Source organism: Schistocerca piceifrons, chromosome 7 (genome assembly GCF_021461385.2).
Source record: "Schistocerca piceifrons isolate TAMUIC-IGC-003096 chromosome 7, iqSchPice1.1, whole genome shotgun sequence".
NCBI classification, from domain to species: domain Eukaryota; kingdom Metazoa; phylum Arthropoda; class Insecta; order Orthoptera; family Acrididae; genus Schistocerca; species Schistocerca piceifrons.
The window spans coordinates 61757935-61775914 of record NC_060144.1 but is presented as its reverse complement, the minus strand read 5'-3'; the positions used below and the strand labels follow the sequence as shown (position 1 = coordinate 61775914).

The 17980-nt window shown below is 42.4% G+C and overlaps 1 protein-coding gene across 1 annotated transcript in view; it reads right to left on the bottom strand.

The window, feature by feature from the left end:
- Positions 1 to 17980, bottom strand: part of LOC124805066 (lipase 3-like) — a 178838-nt gene that overhangs the window by 64679 nt on the left and 96179 nt on the right. Inside the window, exons 3-4 of the mRNA XM_047265490.1 lie at positions 14148 to 14262; positions 2790 to 3033 (exon numbers count right to left, since the gene is read on the bottom strand). Coding sequence (XP_047121446.1) covers positions 2790 to 3033; positions 14148 to 14262 — 359 coding nt within the window. The remainder of the gene's footprint in view (positions 1 to 2789; positions 3034 to 14147; positions 14263 to 17980) is intronic.

Sequence of the window (17980 nt, the reverse complement as noted above, 5' to 3'; positions counted from 1 at the left end):
TTACGTGGGGTTTCCATAACTTGAGGTGGAAGAGCAGCCTCGAGACTGAATTGGCGTCGAAGTTTCTGACATTTACATTTTCAAACAGCTAAACAAAAGTGCATGGGTGACACTGAGGTTGTTGCCAAATTGGAGGAGCCTTAGAGGAAACTTATGCCATTTTGTTCACGCACACATTAATGGAGCAGCCTGTCATGATCACGCCACAGGAAGATGCAAAACAGGAGCACTGAAAAAGCATAAACCCTCTTTGCTACTCAGGATCACGTCAAAATTTCGCTGAACGGTTTTGGACGGTGTTTAGTGGTTCCACCCTGCATACTGGAACAAAAATTGCTGGCGCATTACGCTCCAAAAAGGTCAGATCACGTTCAATATGGCTGCATCCTGACGATGTTTCTAGCGTAGAGCTGAAACGCCCAGGAGGTGGCAGCACTGTCGAACGTTGTCGAGAACGTCGTATTTTTGGCCACCGCACTACGAACTGTAGTTTTCGGTCGCGACATGTGTGGGAATCAACGTCCCAGGGAAAGCCTTTATGGCGTACTCTGAGGCTTTTTCGTGTCGATTGCGAGCGGTTGTGCACATGAAATGTTTTTCTCGGCCACTCATAAGGGAAACTTGATTTCAATGCCGGGTGTCGCGGTTCTGTTCTCCATCGAAAAGGCGTCAAAAAAAGGGGAGAACTGTGGGTAATAGGAGATATGACGAGCTTGCTATCGTGTGACAAGTGCACAGTGGCTTTGGCAGAATTGTAGTAAAAATTTGGTGCCAATGTCATGTCATTAACCCGCCTTATAGCTCATATGAACCTCTGTGCTGTGGCCTTTTCGTAGCAGCATCTTGCTGTTTGAAGCGTCGCAGAGCCCATGAGCAATGTACTAGGGCGCCAGCCTTTTGCATCTTTACAGGGGAATGTTGTAGACATCTTTGAGCCAAATTTCAAACTTACGTTTCGGACTGAAAGACAATTATAGGGTTTCGGAAAAGTGTGCCTTTAATTTTGTTGCACAGATTAGGTAACGAATCCTAATTCGTAAGATAGCTATGAAAGATGTGTGTACAAGGCACGTTACTTTTACTCGGATCTGTCTATACGGCTACGTAATGACGTTAGCAATCTGCAAGGAGCTTGCGTTGCCCGAAAGCCGAGCGACTTTGGAGGTAACGTACGTTGTTGACGAAAATTATGCCCAGTGCATCTGATACTACTGACCACTGAAACTGCTACACCATGAAGATGACGTGCCACAGACGGGAAATTTAGCCGACAGGAAGAAGATGCTGTGATATGCAAATATTTAGCTTTTCAGAGCATTCACACAAGGTTGGCGCCGGTGGCGGAACCTACAACGTGGTGACATGAGGAAAGTTTCCAACCGATTGCTCATACTCAAACAGCAGTTGACCGGCATTGGCTGGTGAAACATTGTTGTGATGCCTCGTGTAAGGAGGACAAATGCGTACCTTCACGTTTCCGACATTGATAAAGATCGGATTGTAGCCTATCGCGATTGCGGTTTATCGTATCCCGACATTGCTACTCGCGTTGGACGAGATCCAATGACTGTTAGCAGAATACGGAATCGGTGGGTTCAGGAGGGTAATACGGAACGCCGTGCTGGATCCCAACGGCCTCGTATCACTAACAGTCGATATGACAGGCATCTTATCCGCATGGCTGTAACGGATCGTGCAGCCACGTCTCGATCCCTGAGTCAACAGATGGGGACGTTTGCAAGACAACAACCATATGCACGAACAGTTCGACGAAGTTTGCAGCAGCATGGACCATCGGCTCGGAGACCATGGCTGCGGTTACCCTTGACGCTGCATCACAGACAGGAGCGTCTGCGATGGTGTACTCAACGACGAACCTGGGTGCACGAATGGCGAAACGTCATTTTTTCGGATGAATCCAGGTTCTGTTTACAACATCATGATGGTCGCATCCGTGTTTGGCGACATCGCGGTGAACCTACATTGGAAGCGTGTATTCGTCATCGCCATACTGGGGTATCACCCGGCGTGATGGAATTGGGTGCCATTGGTTAGACGTCTCGATCGCCTCTTGTTCACATTGACGGCACTTTGAACAGTGGACGTTACATTTCAGATGTGTTACGACCCGTGGCTCCACCCTTCTTCATTCGATACCTGCGAAACCCTACATTTCAGCAGGATAATGCACGACCGGAGGTCCTGTACGGGCCTTTCTGGATACAGAAAATGTTCGACTGCTGCCCTGGCCAGCACATTCTCCAGATCTCTCACCAATTGAAATGTCTGGTCAATGTTGGCCGAGCAACTGGCTCGTCCAGTCACTACTCTTGACGAACTGTGGTATCGTGTTGAAGCTGCATTGGTTACACGTCTCGGTCACGTCTTGTTCCCACTGTCGGCACTTTGAACAGTGGACGTTACATTTCACATGTGTTACGAACCGTGGCTCTACCCTTCATTCGATCCCTGCGATGGTGTACTCAACGACGAACGTGGGTGCACGAATGCCAAAACGTCATTTTTTCGGATGAATCCAGGTTTATGTTTTACAGCATCATGATGGTCGCATCCGTGTTTGGCGACATGGCAGTGAACACAGCATCTATGCACCCAAATAGTGTGAAAATGTAATCACCTGTCAGTTCTAGTATAATATATTTGTCCAATGAATACCAGTTCATCATCTGCATTTCTTCTTGGAGTAGCAATTTCAATGGCCAGTAGTGTACTACGTTCTGAAGGCAGTGGCTGTGGCGCTGCTTGTGGCCAGGCACGTGTGGACTCACCGTGAGGTCGCTGGCGGCCGGCGCGAAGTAGCGGATGGGGCTCTTGACGCGGCTCATGTAGGCGACGGGCGCCAGACTGAACATGGCGCGCACCTTGTCGTTCATGTCGGGCCGCTCCGAGCCCATCACGTAGAACATGGTGGTGCCCATGGAGTGGCCCACGTAGAACAGCTGCGGGCAGCCCGTCTCGCGCAGCACGTGCCCGATCACCGCCGGCACGTCGTACACGCCCATCTCGTGCCAGCTGCGACAACACAACGCCAGCTCACAGCGCCGCCAAAAGTAGCCGCTCTGGCAGACTACCTCTTCCAGGGGCAGCGGTCTCCACGACATGTTGTCGACAGCGAAAGCTCCCGCCCAACTCTACCATCTTATATGTTTCCGAAACGAAACAAAATGTGAGAAATGCAATTACTCGAGGATGCACCTGTCTGAAGGGGACCCGCCAGGTTAGCCGAGAGCGCAGAAAAGATGCATTGCTCAGGGAGGTAGCATGAAAAGAAAGTTCATAGTTTCTTATTGAACTGGTCAAAGGAGAGTGGAGAGCCATTGCCAAAACAGTTTAAAGATGGCCAACGACAGAAAAGCGTTCCAGATGTTCCATTCTGTGAAGTATGTAATGTTGCCCTTACGTCAACTGCACATGCGGAGCAGCACTACATGGCACGCAATCACTGAATAGCACTTGCAGGCCATGCTGCAGCGAAAACAAAGGTAGAACAGTGTGCAGTTCCTGCTAATGATCAGACGGGAACATTTGGGATTGGTACACAGTTTCAGCCATGGTCAAATGCAGATCCACTAGCGCTTAAAGCACCTGAACCAGATTCACCAATTCAGAAAACCAAGAAGTTTTTCTGTGAACTTTGTAAAGTGGCCGCCACTTCACAAGACCAGTTGGATATGCACTTACGGGGTGCGAAACACAGAAAAGTCGAACTTGCAAATAAACAGAGATCAACTGTGACAAGTACAACTCCACAGGCTACTCAGTCAGATTCAATTCTTGCAAGTGTGATACAGAATGAAGATGGCACACAGAGTTTGGTGGGAAAAACTATTCTATTTATAGAACACCATCTGGTTATTATTATTGCCAGCTATGTAATTTAACATTAAACTCTGAAGCACAGTTCATTCAGCATTGTGAAAGTAAGAAACACATGGTTAAAACAGCAACAGCGAAAAAGCCTGTTGGCAGCCCTTTGAAAGCTGGCAATTTTGTTGCCTAATTTAGTGTTACATATGGTTATACATGTTATTTTTTGTTTATCTTCACCCGTTATTCAGAAGTAGGTTCAGATTTTGCACTTTTAAAAGTCTGAGTTTTTGACAAAGTACAAAACAAAATGAGTTAAACAGGTTTTTCTACCAAACAAGATAGTAAGAAAAACATAAGGTAACAGTATTATTACTACAGTGTGTTATATCACTTGCATCCAGTTGAAACAGGAGTGGAAAACATTTCTGTATACAGTAGTACTCATTTTATATTTATTACAGGGTATGAAACGTAACAGTTTCTTGATACATGAAAATGCTGAGCTTTACCTTGAAGTGCGCAGACTGCGTCAGAAACTTGAGGGGGGGGGGGGGGGGGAGGAAGAGCGCTAATGCGCTGCTTCCTGTACTCGGGTAGCCGCACCGGCCCCAGATCGAATCCGCCCGGCGGCTTAACGACGGAGGCCGGTGTGCCGGCCAGCTTGGATGTGGTTTTTAGGCGGTTTTCCACATCCCACTAGGTGAATACCAGGCTGGTCCTCACATGCCGCCTCAGTTACACGGCTCGCAGACATCTGAACACATTCACACTATTCCATGAATCACACTAGACACAGACAGTTGGGGTACACTAATTCCATCCCCCGGCAGGAAGGGCATCCGGCCACCCCTTAAATTAACCTAGCCAAATCCGATTAACCATGCCGACCCTGCATCATTGTGGGAAACAGGCACAAGCAAAAGAAAGAAAGAAAGAAAGAAAGCACCTGTCTGAAGGGCTCACACAATGTCAAGGTATATACAATCCATAAATGTAAACAAACATCACTTTCAACACGAAGTTACGTTTTTTTAAACGGTACATGTAAGTTTTTTACGGACCTGGAAACTAGAGGTACTATCAGCAACGGCACACTTGTTTTCACTTTTCCAAGCCACATACCTTCTGAAATGCGTAGACTTTAAAGGATAGCAACGGCACCACACTTTCTGGTGTAATGCGCAGAGCGAATGTCGTCTACAGTAGTGGTTCCCAACAGGTGGTCCGTGGACCCCCAAGGGTCCGCAAGCTATGCCATAGGAGTCCGCAAGATGCTATTAGAATAAAAAATATATTAAATATATTTCGTATGATAACAGATTTTTTGTTTTGGCCATATCCTGCATGAGCAGTTTTAAGCTCAATGTATTTTCAATAATGAATACGTCAATGTTTTTTCTAAGTACCAAAAATAGAAAACGTATAAAAAGACTCTTAATTTGGCTTTTTTAGGTGCTTGATACTGTAATATGACAAGGTACCAATCATGCTTGATGAGGGTGTCCTCGAGAAAATTTTGTTGGGAACCCCTGGTCTACAGCATGCTTCAGGACAGTACAGGCAACCCGCATTACGGCATCACACGATTATGGCGAAAACTGTGGCACCACTTACATTATTTAAAATCTACATATTCCAGACGGTATAAGTTTTTGAGCGGTGAAACCAATTCGGCTATCACTAACTGTACCTCTAGTTTTCACTTCACTGGAAAAAAAACATACAATGTGCTATTTAAAAATAAAACGTAACTTTGTGTTGAAAGTGGTTTGTTTACGTGTACTATTCATGCCCATTGTGTGAGTCCTGACGTAGGTGCATCACTGGCCAATTACAATTTTCACATTTTGTCTCCTTTCGGAAATATATATGGTGGCGAAGCTATGTGGGACATACTGCGTATTCATTAATGCAAGACCGCTTCAGTTGCTGATACCTACTATTTTCAAGTCCACGATTGACCTCAGCCTTCACATTCAGCCTGTCTTCAAGGGGATCTGAAACTCCCAGTCTTAAGATATAATGGATCTAAAAATACTGTAAGTAATAGCTTGTAACAAAGGACGCTTACATACGTACACCATAAGTTAAAATATATATATTACACTGTGCTATTGTGAATCAACGTCTCGCTTTTCTCAGACGACGTCTGAAAGCCACAGATCAAGGCAGTACAATAGAAGCGGTATTTCTTGACTCCAGAAAAGCATTTGAATAAAAAGTACCACGCTTACACTTGTTATCGAATGTAAGCTCTAATGGGGCATCAAACGACATTTGTGACTGGACTGAGGATTTCTTGGTTGAGAGGACGCAGCATCCTTCTCGTCTTTTGGATGAAAAGACATCGACAGATGTAGTAGTAACTTCAGGTGAGCCCTAGAAAAGTGTTTTAGGGCCTTTGCTATTCACGTTGCATACACTCTAAGAAAAAAGAAGAAAAAAAGCGAAGAAATTATCGTAACGGTATGGAAATCGGTAGATGTGATGTGCAGACAAACCAATGATTGCAATTTCAGAAAAATTGGATGATATATTCTAGTGAAGAAGCTACACCAATTGAGCAAGTGAGTAACGCGTTACTCCATCTCCAGCCCTTATGCAAGCAGTTATCGTGCCGAATTCTGTCCAAGCGGCGTGTTAAATAGCCAAAATCTCGAGATGACTGGTGGGCCCTGTCCATAATGCTTCAAACGTTCTCGGCTGGGGAGGTATCCGGCGTTCTTGTTGGCCAAGGCAGGGTTTGGGAAGCACAAGGACAACCAGCAGAAACTCTCGCGGTGTACGGGTGGGCATTATCTTGTTGAAACGTATGGCCAGGAGGGCTTACCATGAAGGGTAACAAAACGAAACGTAGAATATCGTCGATGTACAGCCGCGCTGTAAGAATGCCGCGGTTGACAACCAAAGGCGTCCTGCTATGAAAAGAAATGGCAGCCCAGACCATCACTCCTGGTTGGTGGGCTGTATTGCAGGCGACAGTCAGGCTGGTATCCCACGTCCCCAAACACGTCTTGGCAGGTCGTCGGGGCTCAGTTCGGAGCGGGACTCATCACTGGAGACAATTCTACTCCAGTCAATGAGATTCTAGGCCGAAGAGACATCTCAGCACTGGGGTACCAGCCCAACAGCACAGGAGTCATGGTCGTGGCTGCCATTTCTTTCCATAGCACGAGCCCTTACGTTATCATCCAATGCAGCCTTCAGCACAGCGACACGTCAACGATGTTCTACGCCCCGTTCTTTTTGCCCTTCAAGACAAGCCAGCCTGGGCTTACATTTCACCAAGATAATGCCCACCCGCAGACGGCGAAAGTTTTTTTCTTTTGCTTTTGTTTGTACTTGACAAACTCTAATTTGTACAGCCAGGTCGCCGGATCTCTCCCAATTTGGGAACGTTTGGAGCACTATGGACAGTGTCCTCCAACAATCTCGTCAATTTGAGGATATAACGTGCCAATTGGACAGAATTTGGCATGATACCCCACAGGAGAATGGCCAGCAACTATATCAATGAATGCTAAGCCGATTAACTGCTTACTTAATGGCCAGAGGTGGATCAACGTGTTATTGACTTGCTTTATTTGTGAAACTCTTTCTCTTGAATAAATCATACAATTTTTCTGTAATTGTAATCATTTGTTTGTCTGTTCATGTACATGTACATCATATTTACAGATTTCCGTCTGGTTCGGATAATTCTGTCATGGTATGTTGATTTTTTTTTGTCTTAGAGTGTAAATACGGGCTATTTTGTGTGTTTCGTTAACGTGTTTCTTCGATGTAGTTAGTCCGTTTTATTTTTCGCTCCTTACATAAACATGGGTCGGGAAAAACTTTGTTTCCATGTTACAGCTCATTTTCTACTACACTTCATGATGACGTCAATGATGGGAAACACTCGGAAACGGAACTTACCAGTATTACGTGAAACGTTTCCTTACATGATATTTTCGAAATGTCTTCTTCGTTACAGTATGAAACACTTTCGTAAGTGATGTGTTTTGAACGCCTTCCGTTAGCAGTGGTACCTGCAGTGAATCCCTGATGTGCTGATGTATCTCTGGAGAATGGGGTTATCAACAAATATTTTCTTTCAAAATTTTGGCCGGCACTGTTTGTGGCTGTTTGTTATAGTCTTACGTTCTTCCACCCAGGTTAAACAGAGAAACTTACCATACCTTCTTAGAGTAAACTGCACCTGTTCTGCTAGAACAAGTGCGTTTACGAGTGCGACAAAGGTCGTACCTCATGCACGGTGGAGCTGCTCCTCAGTTCATTGTTAATATTCGTAGGCTTCCAAATAACAGATTCTCTGATACGTAGAGCTGGAAGAATGCGATAGCCTCAACGCTCTTCGGACCTAAATCCACCAGACTTTTATTTGTGACGGTATTTGAAAGTTTTTGTGTACAGAACCACCGTACGAGAGGTACAGAATCTTCTTGTTCGCATTGTGAAAGGCTGTGAAACAATACACAATTCTCCAGTGATTCATCAGTGCATCAGGGATTCAATGCGACAGCGGGTTGATGCAAGTATCCCTTCTAACGGAGGGCATTCAAAACATTTCACTTAGGAAGGTGTCACGGAGAGGGTTTGTTGAACATTTTACGTCAGAAAGCGTTTCATGTAAAGCTGGTACGTTCGATTTCTGTATGTTCCCCATCATTTATGTCATCATGAAGGGAAGTAGAAAATGAGCTTTAACATAGAAATAAAGCGTGTCCGGATCCATGTCCGCATAATATATCTCCTTCCTCTACGTGGGGAGAATGTTTCCTGAAAGTTCGGTCATTGCTTTTTGATACACCCTGTATGTTTTGTTGTGGCTAAGCAAGTCAGACTAATAATCTTCTGAAACTTCAGCCACACTTCTTTGTTATATCATGTACATTTTGTTGTGGCTAAGCTTGCAAAGTTGGTAATCTCCCTGCATTTCTACAATCGAATGCGCAAATCACACATGTTGTTGGCCGTAGGTCACAGGGCACAAGAAAGTGTAATGGGTTGATAGCCCTTGACTCCCGTGTTTTTGATGGTAAAGCAAAGCTGCCGACATCAATATAGAATTTGTGGAATACAGAGAGAGCCAAACAGACTTATAGAGTGATATTCTTGCTTAGTTCGGCCTGTTTGTGGTGTCTCAAGTGAAAATGGCATTGTTTAGAAGCTAATAAAGGCGGGACTATCAGGCACATTAAAGCCAGTTGGAATGATAGTGTGCAACGGTCCAGTTACGTACGTTTCCTTATTCCCCACTAAAATTTTTATTTCAGATGTCGTGAGAGGGTGATGGATTTTTAAACTGTTGCTGAATAATGGGAGAAGGATGTCATGTGGGAAACCATTTCTTTAATCATTTTCGAAACAAATTCTTTCACGTAATCTACAAGGACATTCGAGCCATCAGCCAGCTTCGCGTTCCGGGCGGGTGAATGCGGCGGAGTCGTTTAACAGTGATCTAAGAGGCAACGGCGTCCACAACTGGACTCTGTCACGGAAAACAGTCTTTGCATTGCACTCGTTCTAGACAGACGTGTTTACAGTTACGCCAGGATAGGGGTACTGCAGTTATCTTTAATATTTTTAAAGAGTTAGGCAGCTTAATACTTATAGGTGCATTGCCTGTCATGTGATTCAAAGAATATATTAGTAATTATAAATAAAATAGCCTTTGCCTCCAGGATGGTTTCATAACTTTTTCTATTACGTGATAGATTTCGGAACTTCCATTCTCATCTTCAGATGCATCTGTGCATTTAATAAAAATTTTGCCAAAAGTACGTTACATCAGTGCTTTTACAAGATGACAGTATTTTTCACTGAGTATATGTTACTAGTTGTCAAGTCTCCGGGACACAAAATTAGGGTAAATTTCGTACGTGTAAGTTGTAAGTCAGAATACACGTGGAACAACAATTACTCATAGTCCAGACGAAATAATAAGGGAATAATATTTTCGGCTATGGGACGTTGAGGCCATTACAAATTATTGGTAATCAGTTTACAGTTGGATTGCAACTTATTGTGGAAGTGTCTAACTAATCCCCACACATGTATGTCGTCGACAAGGAACAATTATACTGATCATAACTGAACATTAATCTGAAACGATACTGAGGTAATTGTAATGAAAAACTGTTTTATACTCCGTGGGATACATAGTCAAAGCATGAAATTAGGCGAATAATCGCCCGTATGATCGTCCTACTATAAAACAGAAGTTGCTAAAATCGCTACAGTTATCTTCTTTGACCCATGGTATAGTAATGAAAATTTACAGAATGAAGTATTAATACGATCAGTAATTTCTACTTGACATGTTAACCATCGCAATGTAATGCTGGCAGCTAACATTTCGTTTACTAGGAAGGAATAGTCACAGCGGAAATATCATCTTTAAAAAATTGAAACTTTTTTAAATTGAAAATCAGTACGATAAAACTGAGTGAACGTTATTCTGGAAGAGTAACTAGACAAAAATTCTATTCTGTGCCCCCTGGGCCACGTAGTCATATGCCTAAAACTAGTTTTTCATTATATCTTAGTATATTTTTGGATTAATATTCATTCTTGTTCAGTACAGAGGTTTTTGTCTACGCCATAAATGCCTATTGCTTGTGGAGAGTAGTTAGACACTCCTGGTATAACTGCTTTTAATTCAAAATTATTCGTTTAACATTTGGTTTGGGTATGTTTACTGTAAGTTCATCACTAAGAAAAGGACAATGTATATAAATAAACACTTTATCGATAAAATAAAACACGTAATAGTGCCCTAAGCTAAAATCAGTGACTTTCCGTGTTATTTTAAGATAAAATATGCAGTACCTTGAAAGTTAATTCATCACTACAATTATCTCATTACTGTCTTTTTCACTTTGACACGAATATCTGGAGGATGAAGGAATCTCTCTTAACAGCTTTCTGTTTCCTGAGTATTTATAAAATCTTATGCAGTTCAAGTATTTGGGACCAGGGTGCTTTTACAAAGAAAGATACGTTCTGTGTTAGCATTATGACTACTGGTAAATTTTCAACAGTTCGGAATACCAAAGAACACTAGATGCCTTATTGAATATACACACCACAAATCAGTTGTTGACTGATTTTGTTTCCTTTGATAGTCCTTCAAAAATTTTATAAAATTACAAAACTGATCGAAGCACGATGCACCAGTAACAGTTACATTTGTCTGTTCATTGACATACGTGATACAGGTTTCAACATCCTCCCAAATAGGAATTCGTGAGATCGGCATCCACTTGAATGGCCTGAGCTCCTGAACTATACATAACTGTCATCTCTTTGCCAAAACTGTCACATTCCTTAAGTGATCTTCTTCCCTTTTATTTGTAAGAATTGCCTTTATTTTTATAAAACAGAAATAGATTCAGATAGAGAATTAGATTCTTTCTCCAAGTTCGGAATATTATTGTTGAAAACTGACATCACTGTGTGAACAAACAACAACCTAGCTTCCCTTAGTTTAAAAAAAGTGGAAGCTTGAGTAAGAAAAGTAAGATTTAAATGCTGGAAACATATCAATCAACCTTTCATTGCAGGGAAATTGACAAAACCATCTAGTTTTTGTATGGTATAACAAATGATAGTACCTAACGTCCACAAAATCACTGTATGTACAGTATAAATGGAAAAGTAGGTGAATAATTTCAAAACATTTTAATCAATATCAGTGTTCAACCTGGAATCAAAAAACCATGTTGCCCACACGTACTTTCCTACCTATTCTGAATTCGATAACTTTTTATGTGGCTGAATACATTGTTCCCAGCAGCCCTTCCGATTCCACTGTAATTAGTGCTAGTATTATCACGAGCAAGATGGACAATTTTCTTTACTGTACCAAGTGTTTGTAATGTATCCTTTATATATGCGGCTGTTGTGTCTCATTATTCATTAAGCCTGAATTTCATTTCATTCAGTTTCATGTTGAACCCATGTACTTTGCTTTTAAAGTGTTGTATTAGAATATGGAACACTTTCGTAGTGCCATGGTTGCTCCTATGACTCTATTGAATGTGGTGGTAAAATAAATTTAACGGTATTTTCAGCTTTGGTGTGAGTACACGAAACTGCTTAGCAGTGATACAGTTTCTGTACAGAACTGTGTGTAATTTACTCGTGCAGCCCATTGACTTAAAGCTATAATAGTGACGAACTTGATGAAAAGCCAGATAATTTTCAGCTGGATATACTAAACCATTCTCTTTGCTTTGATATGGAAGTTTGAAAGTTGAGCTTGCACTCTGCAAATGTATCTTGTGTTTAGAATTGCTTTCAAGTGCGTCTGTAGCCAATGAACTTCAAAATAACGCGAGGTTATTAAACTTTATAATTATAAATACCTATTTGGATTAATATGGTCCAATTTCATCCCTTATGATACTTACATGACTTACCTTTATTAGCAATTGATCTGCTTCTTCCAGCAGGATAAATCGAAGTCACCTCGTGTTCATTTCTTCCTCTTTTGAATGATTTGTGTTTCCCCATAAGCACATCATTAAACAGTGACTCTTTTTGGCATTCTGTATTTAAGTTTTTAATTTAATACAAAAGACACATCACTATATCAAATAAACAACAAAACCTCAACCTCTATCTTCAAGGTTAGCAGAAGCTATACCAAAGAACATAATGTGGAAAACAGAACATACCGGTTGAATACAGGATAAACAACTTCCTAATAATGTCGCCTATGACACAAAAATAAACTTACAAAATCAAATATACATTATTTTCAAAATTAATACACTTGCATTTATTTACGATTAATTACAGCGATTAATTACAGAGTATGTATAGTAACCATAGGTTTGGGCTATGAGTAGTTGTAACTCCATGTACATTCTGAGTCAACATTACTGTAAAGTGACCTTGTGTCCCAGAGGCTTGACGATTTTTCTGTTATGTTGTATTTGGGTTCATGTAAGGTAGTCTTTGGAAAATTTTTTCTACGTGCACAGGTGGATTTGAAGATGGAAGTCCCTCCCCTCTCCCAACCTCCCCCCCCCCAACACCCCAAAAAAATTTGTGAAAATTTCCTGCAGCCAGAGACTACTTAATTTTTAATTATTTATCATATACGGCTGCGTCCCCAATATGCACTCCGATGGATAGTTAAAAAAAGTATATTATGTTCTAACTTAGTGAACAATAGTTCAAATTGCAGTAGTTTAAAAGATAAACGACTTTTGCACGCTGCACACTAACTTTTATATGTAATATTTCAGGACACCTACCCTGTAAACGAGGCGAGGTGTGCCTGAGAGCACAGATAAAAAAAAAGAGTAAATTGCAGCGTCCAATAGGCATTTTTGTTTTAAACTACTGGAATTTATACACAGCTGTCGCGAAAATGGCCGCGACAAGAAATAATTGTTTAACCTTACGCAGTAAACCGTAATGAGAGAATTACCATCTCATTTTGACTAATTTAGCAGTGTGCAGTTTCTTAATTACTGAGTGGAGCTGAGACAAGTATTATTCTTTGACTTGTCGTAGACGTAGCTGCGGAACATTTCACAGCAGTGAGATGGTTATTACACTGGTAAATTAATTTTACCACGAGATTTGTCATTATCGCCTTATTGCAGTGGTTCACTCGAGTGAAGTTATATGAACTTCAGCGCTCGAGATCTCAGGTCATTAACTAATTTTAAAATAAATTCAAGCGTTATTTCGAAGAAAGAGTGCCGCAACAAGTGAAGAAACGAATTTTCTCCGTCTGCATTTGAGCGGCAAGGGAAGAAGAAGATCACCGACGCCCTATGTTGAATTCGACACCTTTCTGCAGAGTCTCAGGAAGTGCGGGCATATGACGTTAAAGGTGGACCGTATGTCAGAAGTTACGCTCGCCGGCTGCTTTGGTCCTATTGATGAGGAACAGGCCATGTGCCAGCACTGGGGTTTTGTCCCCTGCATTCCGCCTCTCATCGTTACTAGCAACGCAAACATTTTAATAAACACTGCCGCATATCCATAAGACACAACAAACACACACTTCACGAAGGGAAATAGTCACTCTGTGTGTTTGTGTGTGTGTGTGTGTGTGTGTGTGTGTGTGTGTGTGTGTGTGTGTGTTGAGGAGGGGTCGGGGGGGGGGGGGGGGAAGGAGGGGAGGAACATTGGGTTGGACATTAACTTGGTAAAATTTGGGAAAATCCTGCTCTTAAACTGGCAGTACTGCTATGTTAGTAATGCTTAGTTATTGCGAAATAATGCAGTGCTACCGGATTCCCTGACTTTTAAAGACTCCTCACATCGGACTGAATACATCTGGTACGTACCTGAAGTCCCAGAAGCGAGAGTCGTGGATGGACATGTTGGAGTGGGCGCGAGAGTAAGTGTTGCCTCGGGAGTTCCCAATCCAGACGTCGTATCCCGCCTCATACAGCCGGTAAGCTGCGGAAGACACAACGCACGCATTAATCTACTCTTCCTTGTACTCTGGCATTCATAAAGGTCCGCCATAGACGTTCCAGAGACCTGGAACGAAAGGCAATTCTCTCTACGATGCCACCTTATTTCCTTACTGAAATCTCTGTTGATAATGACCTTTACATAAAAATGTGCGTACTATTGACTACGGTCATGCAGAAAATAATGTGTGTGTGTGTGTGTGTGTGTGTGTGTGTGTGTGTGTGTGAGGGAGAGAGAGAAAGAGATAGAGAAATTTGGATGGGTCATTCTGCCAACAGCACTATAGCACTTCTACCATATCAGTACTTGCGATATGCATACTGTTCGTTTTAAGACGTTACAGGAAGGAAAAAAAGTTCCAACACATGGAACATCAGCGACAAAAGTGAAACAATACTTAAGGCATCTAAAAGCGAAAAGCGCCTTCTTTAGCCGCAGCTGTCAATTAGGTACCGTATCCAGAAAACACACTGCATTTTACGAGTCACAAACGGTAACTCTCTCAAGTCTAGTGGTCCGTAATAATTTCTAAAAATTGTGCAGAAACGTCTTATGGGTCAATATTTTCCCGATTTTGCTAAACAATACGAGACGTGTTTAAAAAATAATGGGAATATTCTAATTTCACGAATCGTGTTAGTTCGATTAGCGCGAATTATTCGTTGTTGCGTTGGCAAGCATGTCTGAAAAATATCTGCAGAGTGTTAGCCATGTCGTATGTTTAGTCTCTTGTCAGCTGTCAAGAAAGTTATATTTGTTTGGTATTATCGCCGATTATTTATTTTGTATGAAAATGGATTACAGGTTTTGCAGTACATTTTGATAGCATAAAATGGTATAAGGGGAACAGAATTATGAGAAATTTAAAAAATCGCTCTTAGCAAGCCTGCTATGAGTACAACTCGGATTTAGAACTGTTGTGAGCAGTCCGAAGAAGATTGTGAAGGAGTTGAAGATGAGAAATTATCATGAAAGGTAGCCAAATCATATTCAAAGAAGTCACTGCTTCTGATGTAATATCCATTAGCTGATGCCATGAAATTGTTTCGGATTTATGGGTATGAAATGTGTGACAGCAAAATGTGTTCTAAAATTGTAGAATTTCTAGAAAAAGGAATGAAAGATGCTCAGAAGTATGTAGATGAAGTCAAGAACGGCGCAGAAGTGCTGAAACATGTCGTAGCTGCCGGCCGCGGTGGTCTAGCGGTTCTAGGCGCTCAGTCAGGAACAGTGCGACTGCTACGGTCGCAGGTTCGGATCCTGCCTCGGGCATGGATGTGTGTGCTGTCCTTAGGTTAGTTAGGTTTAAGTAGTTCTAAGTTCTAGGGGACTTGTGACCACAGATGTTGAGTCCCATAGTGCTCAGAGCCATTTGAACCATTTTTTTCGTGTCGTCACTGATTATGAAACATGGGTTTACGGATACGACATTGAAATTTAGGGTCAGTCATCTCAATGGATGCGTTCTGGATCGCCAAGGCCGAAAAAAAATTGACAAATGAGGTCAAATGTGAGGGCTATGCATTCTTCGATTTTTTAAGGGCATAGTGCGCCATGAGTTCTTGTTACAATGTTAGACAATCGATAAGGAGAAGTAATTACAAGTTACGCTACAGGGTGACACATGGGAGACGGGCGGTTTTGAACTGCGTAGTACTGAGGGCGCAGTGGTGGGAGGTGGTCGTGGTGGGGATAGTTCTGAGCCACACAAGACGCCATTTCATTTACTCAGTCACTGTGGAGCAGTGGGACTTGCAACGGCGAGCGTTTGTCTATGACAGTTTCGTGAGTCTATTATTGCTACGCAGCGATTTTTTCGTGCGCGGTTTAATGTCGGTCGACATGGAGCTTTTCCGAGCCGTAACACAATTCTCAGATGGCTGAAAAACTTCGGATCAACTGGAAACATACTGGATAAGAAGCATCCTGGCCCGAGACGCAGAGTAACGACACCAGAAAATTTTGAAAGGGTAAGGCAAGCGGCAGTCAGAAGCCCAGGACGGTCAGCTAGACGTCATGCTAGTGAGTTATGAATCAATCGAGAATCGGTTAGACGAATTTTGCATAAGGAATTAAAATTCCATCCCTACAAAATGGTCATTGTCCAACAACTTAAGGAAACTGATTTTGCTGTACGAGAAGACTTCGCTTACAGAATGCAAGTGATTTTGGGATCGAATGAAAATGAAATTTTATTGATGAGCGATGAAGCTCATTTTCATTTAAACGGGACCATGAAGAAGCAAAACCTATGTTACTAGCCTCCAGAGCATCCACACTTTATCCACCAGCGTCCTCTACACTCAGAAAAAGTAACAGTCTGGTTTGCTCTTGGCTCTGTTGGCATTATTGGACCTTATTTTTTTGAAGAGAACGGGGCCACAGTTACTGTTAAATCGATTCGTTACATTAGTATGCTTGAAACATTCTTGAAACCAGAACTAAGAAGACGACGAATCACTATAAAACGCATTTGGTTACAGCAGGATGGGGCAACATCGCACACTGCAAACACTTCAATGACAGTTCTTAGGCGCATGTTTCCTGGCCGGATTATCTCACGTTTTGGCAATGTTCCCTGGCCTCCCACGTCTCCCGACTTGTCAGTATGTGACTTTTTTTACTTGGGAGTACCTTAACAACTGTGTCTATAACCACAAACCACGAAATTTGGACGAGTTAAAGAATGCAATCATTCAAGAAATTGCTGCCATCCCTGCAGAGATTTTAGTCCGTGTGATGGAGGATTTTGAGAAGAGGCTTGAGTCCTGCATTCGAAATGATGGACATCACCTTGACAACATTATTTTTCACAAATAACTTTGTTATCTAAAATGGCAAATAATGAACTTTGATTTTGTATAAATAAACATGCATTAATTTTAAAGTTGGCTGAGTATTATTTCATTAAAAACCGCCCATCTCCCGTTGTCACCCTGTATATGAATGAGGAATGTCTGGTCCCTCAGATACTACGCCTACTTATAACTGATTCACTAGACGGGCAGTGGATCCACGTTCTTCAGTGCTGATGCAAAAGTACATCCGACCTCCTGCGGAAATCTCAGAGTAGTTAGCATGGAGGAAATGGTCTGAGGATAGATGGTGATCGCTGGGAGTGTAGGTCGGTCTTGAGGCGTGCCGGGATAGTCCTCGCAGTTGCGCTAGCTACCACTGTGTCCCAAATTGCACAGTGGTTAACGCACCTGCCTAGAGATCGTGGGTTCCAATACCGTTTCAGTGCACATTTCTCATTCGTCGCCTCTGATTCCGCGTAGTGTCCCGATGCAGCTGACATGAGAAACCGTTTCCTGTCTCCCCTCCAACTTCAGTTTACATAGATAAGTTCAACGCCGTTTTCACGAAGCAGTCCGAATAAAATCCCCGGATTTTTGGCAAAACAATTCACGGCTTTTTCAGAAGAAAGTGAATCTGCTCATATTACATCGCTTATTCGTAAACGTTTGGCCAGAAAGAAAATAGTAATGGCATCCCAGCCTCCATATTCTTGAAACGCGACCCCGTGTCAAAAAAATGGTTCAAATGGCTCTGAGCACTATGGGACTTAACATCGGAGGTCATCAGTCCCCTAGAACTTAGAACTACTTAAACCTAACTAACCTAAGGACATCACACACATCCATGCCCAAGACAGGATTCGAACCTGCGACCGTAGCGGTCACTCGGTTCCAAACTGAAG